The sequence below is a fragment of the Sapajus apella genome, unplaced genomic scaffold (genome assembly GCF_009761245.1).
Source record: "Sapajus apella isolate SASKATOON/1434 unplaced genomic scaffold, GSC_monkey_1.0 scaffold185, whole genome shotgun sequence".
NCBI lineage: Eukaryota > Metazoa > Chordata > Mammalia > Primates > Cebidae > Sapajus > Sapajus apella.
In genome coordinates, this window is record NW_022437125.1 from 344,037 (window position 1) to 357,395 (window position 13,359).

At 59.2% G+C, this 13,359-nt stretch overlaps 1 protein-coding gene across 2 annotated transcripts in view; it reads right to left on the reverse strand.

Moving 5' to 3' along the window:
• Positions 1–365: 365 nt before the first annotated feature.
• Positions 366–13,359, reverse strand: part of SIN3B (SIN3 transcription regulator family member B) — a 51,254-nt gene continuing 38,260 nt past the window's right edge. For both annotated transcript variants that reach the window (XM_032268711.1, XM_032268712.1), the window contains 9 exons: positions 12,997–13,235; positions 12,187–12,370; positions 8,979–9,594; positions 7,999–8,168; positions 4,276–4,449; positions 3,971–4,063; positions 3,041–3,135; positions 2,267–2,474; positions 366–2,164 (listed from right to left, as the gene is read on the reverse strand). In XM_032268711.1, the coding sequence (XP_032124602.1) occupies positions 1,934–2,164; positions 2,267–2,474; positions 3,041–3,135; positions 3,971–4,063; positions 4,276–4,449; positions 7,999–8,168; positions 8,979–9,594; positions 12,187–12,370; positions 12,997–13,235 (2,010 nt within the window). In that variant the 3' untranslated portion in view covers positions 366–1,933. The remainder of the gene's footprint in view (positions 2,165–2,266; positions 2,475–3,040; positions 3,136–3,970; positions 4,064–4,275; positions 4,450–7,998; positions 8,169–8,978; positions 9,595–12,186; positions 12,371–12,996; positions 13,236–13,359) is intronic.

The window sequence follows — 13,359 nt, forward strand, 5'->3', positions numbered from 1 at the left end:
AGGTGGGCACGTGTGGGCCTGGATGCACAGGCTGGGCATGGGAAGCTCAAAGCAAACACTGTGGTCCTTAAATTGGGTTCTGCACACAAGACACTTGGTTGAAGGAGACACTTCTAATCCCACTAAACGTGCAAACGGAGTTGGGAAAGAATATTCTAGAATGCACTCCCATGTGGTGGTGGGGCAGGGGCAGGGTGGGAGATGATCTCGGTGGAACCCAGCTCTGCCATTCCAGGAGGACTTCGACTCCCCTGGGCCCAGGTGGGCACATCCGGCCGCCCCTTGCCCCGTGGGTCTAGCCCACTCACCTGGCAGTGGGAAGTCGGCAAGGCTCCCGCAGGAAGAGACCAACAGACCCTCAAGGCTGATGTCAATATTTCATTTTTAACTTTAATGTGCAAATAAATAGAAAAGGAAAACTACATTCAAAACAGCTGCAAAGGAAGGACAAGCCCCAGAACAAAGTCCTCAAGAACGGAAAAGAGGCGCTCCCTAGAAGCATGCGGGGTGGGGATACTGAGAGGGGGGCCCACATGGCTTTGCCTGAGAAGGCTGCTGGCCTGGGGCAGGAATCCTGATGGTAAGTTCCCTTCTTAGAAAACTGGGGCGCGTACAAAGTGCCTGCGTGACACTGGGGGAGGGGGGGAAGGAAGGCAGGGATTCCAGGACAGGTTGGCCTTGGAACCGCCCAGCTTGGAGTCAAAGGCATCAAGAGCCTCCAGGTTCCACAGAGAACTTCTAGAAACGCATCTCCACTTCCTGGAACCTTGATTCCAGCTGTTGCAGGATGGCGAGGGTAGCGGTTATTTGGGACCCACTAGTGTGCAGGGGCCAGGGACAGGGGCTCTCAGGGGTGGGGGGGGTGCCGGGCGGGGAGAGGGGCCTGGAGAACTGGTCCCCAGCCCCAGTCACTTAGGATTCTTGGCACAGAAAGCCTTGGATGCCTCCAAGGGACAGTCGCCTCAGCCCCTCACTAAAGGCCAACAATGATCCCTGGAGTGGTCCCAGGGGTCCCGGGGTGGGCCAGTGGATGGGGCTGTCAGGGCAGCTCTCGGAATTCCACAAAGGCAGATCTCGCCCCCAGGGAGCCACGGGACTTGGCTGATGCAGAAATTATAACCACTAAGAGCGAAAGGAATAAATATCTGTGCGTGTATACACATACGCCTACAATGCCCACTGCAGGTACACAAGTGTGCCCACTGCCCCACAGCGGGTGGTGCCAACTCTGTGGGAACGCTGGCTGGGGTCCCTCCCCTCATGGGCCCAGAGTCCGGCTGCTGGAGTTGGGTGTCTTTTATCCAGAGCAGGGTCTCCTGGGGCACTGCCTGCTTGATCCAGGTGTTGACTTCAAAGTGGGATCCCAAAGGTTTGGCTGAAGGGTTCTTTCTTCACTTCCAAAGTGACTGAGGGCCTGAATATCAGCTGGGCAGAGCTGATGCCCAAACCCTCGAGTGACATTTCTGGCAGCTCTGAGAATATTCTGGAAGAACTCACTTTTCAAGCGAGCCTACCCAGGGTTCAACTCCTTCCTTGTCAGGGTCCCCTGGACATGAACCCCCTCCCAAGTGTGGGCCTCAGGAGGGCTGCCACCTGTGACTTTTTCAAGACACAGTATGAACGTGGGGCAGGAGCTGCCCGCCTGCCAGGGATTTGGCACATGATGGACAGGGGCACAAACGTGATTGCTTGTTCCTCGGCCAGCCCATCCACCTGCCCGTGCTGGGGCTGAGCCCCAGGGCTCAGGTGCAGGTAGCTCAGGTTTGGCACACGACAGGCCCACAGGAGACCGGGAGCCATGGGGGTGGCGTCCCGGCAGCTGCAGCGCTGGGAGATGCCTCTCAGGTTGGTTAAGAAAACGGCCCCCATGTGACCAAAGCTGAGGCCATGTCTGTGCTCTGTGAGGCACCTGCCCAGTGCCCAGGAGGGGGGGTCAGGGCGAGGCTGGGCGGCGGCTGTACTGCACATGGTAGCGGGTCACGGGCAGGCCGTGCACGTGCACCGTCTCACACAGCGTCTTGCAGGGCACCATGTCCTCATCCTCCTCACCCATCAGCCAGTCCTGCACCAGGCTCGCTGCCTCCACTGTCACGTTGTCCTCCAGCCAGCGGCTATGCCACTCCTCAAAGTGCTGGTGGTGGCGGAGCAGGACCAGGGGCTGCACCTGTTGGAGAGGTGGGGTGTCAGGGCGGTGGAGGGCTAGACCCCGGGCCCCAGGACGTGGGGTGAGGGGGGGTGTCAAGGCAGCCCCAGCCTCCCCTGGCACCTGCTTGGCCCGGCAGAGGGTCCCACGGCGGTACATGTAGTCCTCGGAGTTCACGATGAACACCATCTTGTGGGTGCTGAGCTTGAAGCGGCAGTCCACGTCGCAGGCGCTCTCCACACCCACCAGCCGCTTCCAGGAGCTCCTGGCCTCGCCGCGCAGGGCCCGTGCCTGCTCGCTCTGCCATCGGCGGCGGAACTTCTTGAGGTTCCTGGGGGTGAGATGAGGTAGGGTGGACCTTGGCTCTCAGCATTGTGGGCCAAGGGCCTCTGGGAAGGGGAGGAGGATTTGCAGGCTGGGGAGCCCCCGGGCCTGGGGCCACCAGAAGATGTGCTACCTCCCGGGGGGTCCACGGAAAAGCAAATGGAAGCAACAAGAAACGTCCCCAGATCTGAACATCCACCAGCAGCCCCTACTAGTCCCAGAGGTGTCATCCTAGCCCAACGGGAGGTGCTCCAGGGTCCTGCCATGGCCATCCACCTCGGGTCTGGCCCGCCAGCTCTGGCAGCGTCTCCCTCCAGGCCGGGTGCTCACTCCATCCACTGACTCCCCATGGGGTTGGACCTGGCCCCTTATCCCCTCACCATCCTGAGGTTACTGATCCCTCTGGTGGAGACCACAAGCCTCAAAAGGGCAGGGCCACGCCTTAGCACACAGCAGGTGTCTAGTAAGTGCTCCCAGGCACAGAATGTGCCACGGTCCAGCCCACGTCAGGACAAAGGGGACATGCCCTAGGCTCACTGGAAGGAACTGAGCATGTGTCTCGGGGCCTCTCACCTCTGCAGGAACACGGGTTTCAGGAGGAAGCCCTCAGTGGGTGAGCTGGACACGCCCTCGGTCCCCACGTACTGCTCCACGTACCGAGCCAGGTGCTGGGGAGAGGGAGAGAGAGCCTGTGATGCCCCTACAGCATGGCCATGGTCCCTCTCACTCTGAACCCTGAGAGCAGTGGCTCACAGGGGTTCTGTGCCTAACCCCCCAAACTCCCAGAACATGAGGAGGGCCGCTGTGGAGGGCTCTGATCCCTGACGGAGAACCTCCAGACTGTAGCTCTCGAGAGAGGACCCAGTGGGACTTGCACAACCAGGCCCCAGCTCAGGCACGCCAGAAGCCCCCAGAAGCTGGAAGAGCAGGAAAGATCCACCACTAGACCTTTAGCGGGAGCATGGCCTGGCCCACACTGTTGTGGACTGCTGACCCCCAGGAAATGAATGCAGTCACCACAGCTGAGTGATGGGGACACACAGGTCGACGCCATCCTCCCACCAGGATGCGGGAGGTGAGCAGGAAACATCTGTCCCAGTGGAAACTGTGACTGGGAACGGAGGGCTGGCAGCTCATCTGCTGGGGACTGGGATCAGGATTCGGCCCTGACATGGGGCTCAGAGGTCACAGCTGCAGGGACCCCCTGCAGTGGGAGCCAGGGGCCAGGGAGAGGCAACCTGGCTCCGCTCCTGCCCTGGGACCCACCTGCTGGCTTGGGAGGGGTGGTCTGCTCTTTGGAGAGTGGGCATAGAAGAAAGGCCGGTGGGGGAGCAGGGAGGGAAGACAGCCCCACCCACCAGGCCTCAAGGGGCACCCACGGCCTGCAGAAGGAGGCTCTCTGGGTGGATGCTTTGTGGCCCGCACTTGCCTGGTGGGAGCACCATGAAACTGCCCTCGGGCACTCCCTGGTGTGTGTGGCATGGACTGGGACCAGGGCCTCACCTGGACCTCCACAGGGTCTTCCGTCTGGGCCTCCTCGGTGTCCAGGAGCTCGATGGTCATGATCACCTGCCCTTTGCGCTGCAGAAACATCACCTGGGGAGCAGGGATGCCGACAGCCTGACTGCTGGGACAGCGCGGTGGCACCACCACCTCTGCCACCCTCCCAAAGCCCTGATGCTTCCTGCAGGTCAAAGCCACCTCACGGGCTCTGCTGCAGGGCTGGTGTTCCAGCCGAAGGCCCAAGTCCAGAGCCCAGTGAGTGGCCAGACCTCCCCACCTGTTCCCAGCCCTGGGCCGCCTCTCACCTTGAAGCAGTTCTCATCGGCCATGCAGCGCTCAGCCTTCCACTGGTAGCTGGTCTCCCTGGCGGCGCGGACGCAGCGGGAAGACAGGTTCCCGCCAGCAGCACCCCGCTTCTTCTCATTCAGGTAGAGCTCCACCACCTTCAGGCAGACGTCGTCACTCACGAGGTGGTGCAGCTGGTGGGAGGGAGAGTAGGTAGTGCTGCTACCCTGCCTCCTGCAGGAGCCCCACCTCACCCACAGAGGGAGTCGGCAAAGGCCAGAAACCTCAGGATGGAGAGTGTGTGGCACGGGATGAAGACCAGGATCCTGACAGGCTGTGTGCAGGCTAGGCCAGGCCAGACCAGGCCAGACCAGACCACGCCAGTCCAGAACAGACAGGCCAGGCCAGGCCAGACAAGACCAGACCAAACAGGCCAGGCCAGACCAAACAGACCAGGCCAGACCAAACAGACCAGACCAAACAGACCAGACCTGGCCAGGCCAGATCAGTCCAAACAGACCAGACCCAGCCAGGCCAGGCCAGGCCAGACCAGATCAGTCCAAACAGACCAGACCACGCCAGACCAAACAGACCAGACCAGGCCAGGCCAGACCAAACAGACCTGACCAGACCAAACAGACCAGACCAGACCAGACCAGACCAGGCCCGGCCAGGCCAGACCAGGCCAGGCCAGACCAGGCCAGACCAGGCCAGACCAAACAGACCAGACCAGACCAGACCAGGCCAGACCAGGCCAGACCAGACCAGACCAGACCAGATTAGACTAGACTAGACAGGCCAGGCCAGGCCAGGCCAGGCCAGACCACGCCAGACCAAACAGACCAGACCAGGCCAGACCAGATCATACCAGATTAGACCAGGCCAGGCCAGACCACGCCAGGCCAGGCCAGGCCAGACCACGCCAGACCAAACAGACCAGACCAGGCCAGACCAGATCATACCAGATTAGACCAGGCCAGGCCAGACCACGCCAGGCCAGGCCAGGCCAGACCAAACAGACCAGGCCAGGCAGATCAGATCAGACCAAACAGGCCAGACCAGACCAGACCAAATAGGCCAGGCCAGGCCAGGCCAGACTAAATAGACCAGACCAAACAGACCAGACCACACCAGACCACGCCAGACCAGGCCAGGTCAGACTAGACCACACCAGACCAGGCCAGACCAAAGAGACCATATCGGACCAAACAGACCAGACCAGATCAGTCCAAACAGACCAGACCAGGCCAGGCCAGACCAGACCAGACCAGGCCAGACCACATCAGACCAGACCAGACCAGACCAGACCAGACCAAACCAGACCAAAACCAGACCAGATCAGACCAGACCAGCAAACCCTCCCTGGGTATGAGAAACACATGGAGAAGACATGGACAAAAATGTGCCAAAGCAAACCAAGGAATGATGTGAAGGTGGCGTGAGTGCAGGCCATCCTTTCCCTGAACGCCTGGCTGTAAACACACTGTCACTCCTTTTACCTCTGCGCTCAAGGGGAAAGTGATGGAGACAGCAGGGGCTGTGGGGCAGACAGGGCTGGTGTGAGCCCGCCTGCACAGCCTGGGCCCTGGTCAGGACCACACTCCCTGCAGGTTCCATGTGCAGCTTTGTTGAATGGATACAATTAACACCTTGGCATGCACAGGTTTCAGACAGTAACTGGCACACAGCAGGTACCCACTGAATGCCAGCTGCTACTGCTAAAAAAACAGCAATGCTGATTTTTAAGAAAAAGTGAGGCAGAGTCCAGACATGGCCTCAAGGCAGGTTAGGAACAGCGCGGCGGGGGCCTGCAGTGAGCACCTGGGGTGTGGTGTGACCACAGATGGGACAGTAGGGCAGCATGAGGCCCTGACAACAGCTCCAGACAGCCAGCCCCATTTTCATTGCTTTTTAACAGGTTCTAGAGAAGAGGTTTATGGAAGGGGAGGATTTCGCAAAGCATTAATCAATGCTTTCCATAAACCATCTGGCCCAATCTCCTGGTGCCACAGCAAAGCTGCTGTCCCTGAACCCGTGGCCCATCAGGGGTGCCCAGCCTGGGGAACACAGTGCCAGCCCTCTGGCACCCCTACACTGCTGCCCTGACACCATGTGCTGAGCCCTGGGTGTCCTCTCTCCAGGCTGCCCCGTGCACGTCTCCCTCAACCGGAAGTGGCCACTGCTGTGGATGGTGATGGGCAGGGACCCATTTCGGACACACAGAGGGAAAGTGGAGGGGGCTGAAGCGAAGGTATCAGAACGCAGCTGTGGGTTTCTCTAAGTCCTGTGGCCAGAGACAGAATGGGAATCATTCCTGGGAATCCTTGGCCAGTTCATCTCAACACAGGAATCTCATAGAATGATACTCCCAGGATGCAGCTGGGCAGTGTGTGCTTCAAGACCAGGGATCTACCTCTGTGCAGAAATCAGGGTTGTGATGCTGGGTGCGGTGGCTCATGCCTGTAATCCCAGTACTTTGGGAGGCCAAGACAGGAGGATCACCTGAGGTCAGTTCAAAACCAGCCTGGCCAACATGGCGAAATCTTATCTCTACTAAAAACACAAAAATTAGCCAAGCGTGGTGGCACACACCTGTAATCTCAGCTACTCAGGAGGCTGAGGCAACAGCATCACTTGAACCAAGGAGGTGGAGGTTGCTGTGAGCTGAGATTGCGCCACTGCACTCCAGCCTAGCGACAGAGCAAGACTCCGTCTCCAAAAAAAATCAGGGTTGTTGGTGTCCACAGGTGGCAGGTGGCTGGGTGGGGACATAGGGGCAGGGGTTCTGTTGATGAAAGCCCATCCATCTGCCCCCTTCAGGTCTGGGGACTTTTCTGCGTGTGGTTTTTAGTTCCATAAGCAGTCTTTAAAAGCTGGAAGGAAACATCTTGTGTGAAATGCTTCTCATGACTGTGTCTGAGTGGGAGAGTAATGGTATTAGTTTTTTTCCAGTTTTTTTTCCACTTTATGATGAATAGCCTTACTTGGTGACCAGGAAACAGAGGTCACCAGAACAATGCTTCTGGCAGAAACCAGGCAGGACCCATGTCCTGGAACCACACCCAGCTCGTCTGGGACTTCTGCTCCTTCTATTTAGGTGACTGGTTTCCTTGCGGTGACATTCAGCGGGGACTGGTTTTTGCCACTACTAAAACCAGCGCTGGTGAGCAGTGCTGTTCCCACCCTCCCCCAGGATAAGTGGGTTAAGGGGTTTCCATGTTGTCGATTTACCCTCAAAAAAGGTTTGTCAACAGACACTCAGAAAAACGTGTACACAAATGTTCAGAGCAGCACTGTTCGCCATCTCTGTAGGCAGCCATAGCCCAGATGGCCACCAAGAGATGGAGAAACGAAATGCAGCCAGCCATGCAATGGAGTATCACAGAGCCATAAAAAGGAATGAACGCAGCGTGCGGGAAGCCCAGAGGCAGAAAGCAGATTACTGGATGTCGGGGGCTCGGGGTGGGGGAAAGGGGAGTGGCTGCTGGGGACTGGGTCGCCTCTGGGAAAGATGAAATGTTAGGGAACTAGACAGAGGTGGAGGCTGCACAATATTGTGAATGTACTAAATGTTACCAAACTGGACACTTCAAAATGGTTCATTTTACATTATGAGAATTTTGTCTCAATTAAGAAGAAATCAAGATAGGTTTGCTGTTGACCACGGGCTCCCTCCTGGCAAGGGAGTGAAATGATGGCAGGGCCATGTGCAGGGTCCTAAGTGTCGGCCCACCCCGGCTCACCTGCCGCGCGATGTTCTGCACCAGCTTGTCCATGGTGAAGCCCACGTAGGCATGGATGGTGAACATCTCACGCAGGGTGTCCTCGTACTGCGTGGGGTCGATGCTGCCCTCCAGCAGGCTCCGTACCATGTCCAGGAAGGCCGGGTAGTACTCCTCCAGCTCCACTTCACCTGTGGAGACACACAGCTTCATCCACATGCCTCCCGGAGGGGCAAGAAGCCATGCAGGCCAAGCTCTAGCACCATAGTGCCCCAACAAATGCCCCCGTGGGGCCCGGCAACCTTCACCCGCCACCGCTGGGGCGAGTCTGGGCATCAGCAGGAAATCCGAGTAACTGGCGTTCACCGCCAGCCTCCCTGAGGCTGCCTAATCTGACTGGCAACACAGGGATGGCAGTGAAAGTGCTGTGGAGGCCGGGCATGGTGGCTCATGCCTGTAATCCTAGCACTTTGGAAGGCCAAGGCAGGTGGATCACCTGAGGTTAGGACTTCGAGACCAGCCTGGCCAACATGGTGACATCCGTCTCTATTAAAAATACAAAAAATTGGCTGGGTGTGGTGGCACACGCCTGTAATTCCAGCTACTTTGGAGGCTGAGGCAGGAGAGTTGCTTGAACCTGGGAGGTGAGGTTGCAGTGAGCTCACAGCACGCTACCGTACTCCATCTCAAAAAAAAAAAAAAAAAGAAAAAAGAAAAGAAAAAGGGCGCTGTGGAGCTTGGCCGTGACGGCTCCACGGGAAGGCCTGTGAGAAACACCGCTTCCCTGGTCAGGAGAGGGTGCTACACCCAGGACAGGAGCCTGGGCAAGGGGTATACAAGAGCTGTCTGATGCTGGCAGCTTCCTGTTTGCAATTTCCCACTTGAAATCACAGAGTTCTTAACACGAAAAGCCAGAAAGAAACAGGATGTGTGGGATGATGAGCTGTGACCCCGAACCCCAGGAACCCCTCAGGGCCTCCCGGCAGGCCCTAGGGCCTTACTGGGCTGCTTCAGCCGCAGCTCCATGGCGGGGTCGCTGCCCTTTTCTCTGCGGCCCTCGCAGAGCAGCTTCTCCCGCTCCTTCTCGGTCCGATACTCCAGGAGCTGCTTCTGCGCCTGGCGGTAGATCTTCAGCAGCCTGGAGCACAGGGTCTGGTGCAGGCGCAGAAAGAAGTACCAGTTGTTGTTGGCGAAGAAGAGGCTATAGACGTCATCCAGGGCCTTGTGTGGAGGTGGGGGCGGCGGGGGCGGCTGCTCGGTGGCCGGGGCATCCCCGAAGGCCCCCTTCTCCTCCGGGGGGCTGCTATGTGGTCCTGGCGCAGGCTTCTTCCGTTCACTGGGGTCTGTGCTCTGCCCCTGGGAGCTGTCCCGGTCCTCGTCAGCTGACTCCTCGGAGGCGCCCAGGTCCAGCTGCTGGGAGAAGAAGAGGCTGGGCACGAACTGGTGCAACAGCTGGTGGATGGTGCCCTGGTCCTCCTTCTGGATGGCCGGCTGCCGCTTCACGTAGTAGCTGATGAGCGCTGCTGCGTCCTCCAGGATCTGCCGGTCCTCGTACACGAAGATGAGGTGCGGCTCGCTGGAGGGGGCACTGCGGGCCTCCGAGTGCTGCTCCTGGTGCTGTGGGGGACAGGACGGCCATTAGGCAGGAAGCCACCGAGTACCCAGAGGACCCCCCACGCCCTTCGTGAGGTGCTGTGAGCTGGGCCACCAAGGTGGATGAGCACTGCCCAGAGAGGGGTGAGTGAGCAGCGTCAGTGAGGCAGCAGGGCCTGGGGGCACGGGGCGCTTGCCTCAGCTTCTTGTGCGCTGCCGCGTGCTCCTGGTCCCCTCTCCGAAAGCAAGGCAGACCCAAGTCATCCCGGGACGCCAGGCAAAGAGGAGGATTCTCAGATGGGAGTGGGGAGGTCACGGGGGGTCTGGCAGCGTCAAGCCTGGGTCTGTCACTCAGCCCAGCTCCAGGACAGATCAGGGCCCCATGGCTCAGCACGGAGAAGCCTCTGAGGCCGACCTCCTACTACTGACAGCAACGGCAGCGCCTGATTCCAGCCTGACCATGGCTGCCCACACCACGCTGTTGATGAGGTCGAGGTGGTGCAGGGTGAGCCTCGACCTCTCTGCCTCTGCCCCCCATCTACTCCCCAGGAGGTCTGCGACTCTCACATCTGAAGCCCCACATGCCCATCGTCACCAAGCCCGTCTCCACTGCTGTCACCCGGCAGCCCCTGCATGTGCTCGATACCACCATCACGTCACCAGCCCTCCCACCAGCTCCCACCAGCCTGCTCCAACTGCTCTCCTCACTGGGTCCTGGGCATTTGGCCAACAGGAGCAAGTTCACCCTGACGAATGGTCCCCAGGCTTCTCAGAAGACGCCGGGCCCTGGCACGCCCCTCCGCAGCTCCTCTGGCCTTGCGGCCCCCAGGCTCCTTCCTGCGATGTTCGGGGCGTCGAGCTCCTCTGGCATGTGCAGGGCCTTTGCACATGCCCGCCTGCTGCCACTCCCTAGAAAACCCCATCTCAGGCTCACCCCTCCCTCAGGCTCACCTCTCCCCTTGGTCTTTATCCAAATCATGACTTTCATTCCCTCACAGCGGAAGACAATCACTCCTTCCTCCAGCCTGCCATGCCACTGTGCTGGGCGGCCCCAACCCCTCAGCACCAGGCAGGGAGGCAGACGCACCGGGGCTCTTGAGGAAAGTGAGTGTGGATGCCGTCTCTGCCACAGGGATCTCCTGAGGGCAGCACCGGGTCACCAAGCAGCCTGAGGCTTCCCTTCCTCCTCCCCTGCAGGGCAGCGTAGAGGCTGGCGGTGCCAAGCACGCTGGGCTGGTTCCTAGGAGTCTGCACACTCAGCTCCGCTCTGGGCTCTTCAGTGGGACCTCTGCCCTCTGACTGCTTCCTAAGTCCACCGGGTCTCATTTATGCCATAAGCACTTGCAAAATTCCTTTACAGTCCCCTCCGAGGCAGGGTCCCCATGTCTGTGGTCCATAACCGTGCTTTGTAAACTGCGTGATGGAATGGGGGTCTGACTTTGGAATGCAACAAGGACCTGCATGTGCAGAGACCCACCAGGCCAGGGGGCCAACCTCAGTGCCCCTGCCCTCATCAGCCCCAGGGAGGGACTGAGGAACTTGGGGTCGCATCAGTGGATTTCCAGGGCCACTTCATCACCTGCACTTTGCAGATGCCACAGACTCACAGAACCTATGCAGGATCTCGGGGCTGAGGATCTCAGGAGAGCCACAGTGAGGAAGCCAGAGTGGCTGTGGGGTGGGCCTGTGGCGAGGGCGGCCCACGGGGACGGAGGTGGAAGGGAAGGGGGTCTCCACAGTCCCACAGGCTCTGGGAGAGGCCTCAGTTCAGCAGCCCAGTTCCTGTGGCTTCGCTTTCTGTGTTGCAAAAGGAGGAGCTACCATTCATTGTGCAGTAACAGCAGGAAGACACCGAATCAGGTGAGGTGATGCCCCTGCCCAGGTGGGCACCAGGCTGACAATGCAGCCTCCACCGTGATCTGGGCACTGCCCAGGGAGCACCGCCCCTCCCCAGCCACCTTCTCAGAGCGACCAAGGACCTTCCTGACAGCTGGCTGCCACCACACCCAGCACCCTGCCAAGCTTCCCACCTCAGGCTCCGAAGGCATGGCTGCTAACAGATCCAGCTCCTGGCAACCCGAGGGCCCCGCTGGCCTTGGTTCTGTGACTCAGGCCTCGTGAGCCTGCAGTGAGGATGTGCAATGGAAAGCCTCGGACCTGACAACTCAGAGCTCTGGCCCGCTATGACCAGCCCTGGCCAAGTGCAACCTCTTGTGCCTCAGTCTCCCCACTGGTAAAACCAGAAAAATGCCGCAGCACAGTCAGGTTCAGAAGTGAGGTCAGATGAGATATTACTCCTTCTGGGGGTGCTAACACCCTGCCCGGCACAGTCAGCAAGAAAGAAATGAAGGCTGCTGCCACCCGCCACCTATGCCAAAGACCATCACTGCCCCATGGGAGGGTTGGAGACTTCTCTAGACAACGGCAGAGTTGCTGGTTCTCCTAGGGCAGGCTGAAGGCTAGGCATCACAGAGACACAAACCCTCACCTAGACACAGACCTGAAAGGGCGATGCCACTACCCTGCCTAAACACCAGGGAAACAGAGGCACAGACCCAGCGGTTGGGAGAGCCAGGACCCCGCCCAGCCGGCCAGCAGGGTTAGGGAAGGCCGTACCTCGTCATAGACGCTCTCGATCTCGTTGAGCAAGCTCTTGGAGCGCAGGGCCTTGGTGTCGTTCTGCTTGAAGTTCACAGCCTGGTGGTCGAGGGACTTGAGGTACGCCTTCTCATACTGCTCCCGCCAGATCTTATTGAACCCCTGCTGGGCCTCCCGCCACTCCTCCTCCTTGGCCTTCAGCCTGCGGGGGAAAGAGGAGTCAACGCCAGGGACAAACCAGGCCATCCTCCCTAAAGCACCCTGGGGCTGGCCTGTCTTCCTCTGGGATTTGACCGGGGGCCCAGGACCCAGGCCAGCCAGCTCCCGGCCTAGTCTGTGCAGTGGGCTCCGTGCTGTGTCAGAGAGAAGGCGTGAAGGCCTCACAGAACCAATGTGGCTGGCTTCCCAGTTCCTCCACCTCCCCACATGGCTGCTGGATCCCCACGAGGAGAGGGACGGTCTACCTCACTCAGCTGCGTAACCCCAGGGCCAAGCACTGCACCTTCCTTAAAGTGGCCACTTAATACCTGTACGGGATGGTATCTGAGATGCAGCATTACATAAAAAGCCAGCCACAGTGTAACGGTCGCATCTGACTCTTAAAGCAGTTATTTACATGTCTAGATGTGATTATGTACAAGGAAGAAAGTCCTAGAAGGAAAGTCCTAGAGGGTCACAGTGCTCTCCTCTCAGGAGTGGGAGATACAGGAAGCCAGCCCTAGGCCTCAGAGACCCCCACTGGAGATGACACCTGTTGACAAACAGCACTAATGAGCAGTCCAGGAGCTCCCCGCAGTGGGGAAAGGAAGGCCAGACACTGTAGGGCACCTTTTCAGGACAACAGGGACAGCGGTGACGGGGTTCTTCTTGAGGCTCTCAATGATCTCTGGGGCCTTGTCGCCATAGATGCGATGGATGGCACGGCGCTGGATCACCTCCGATGTGCCCCCTAGGGAGTCGTCCAGCCGGAACTTTTCCTGGTCTTCCGGCGCCATCCGAGAGAGCTTCTTCTGCACACTTTCCAACACGCGGATCGTGGCCAGGTTGGTCTCCAGGACCACATCTAACTATGGAAAGGAAGGCAGGAAGGGGGCAGCCGCTGGGGAACTCAAGAGGCCCCAGGGAGGGTCCTGGGACCTCGGAGGGCAGAGAGAGAGAGAGAGAGAGAGAGAGAGAGAGAGAGAGAGAGAG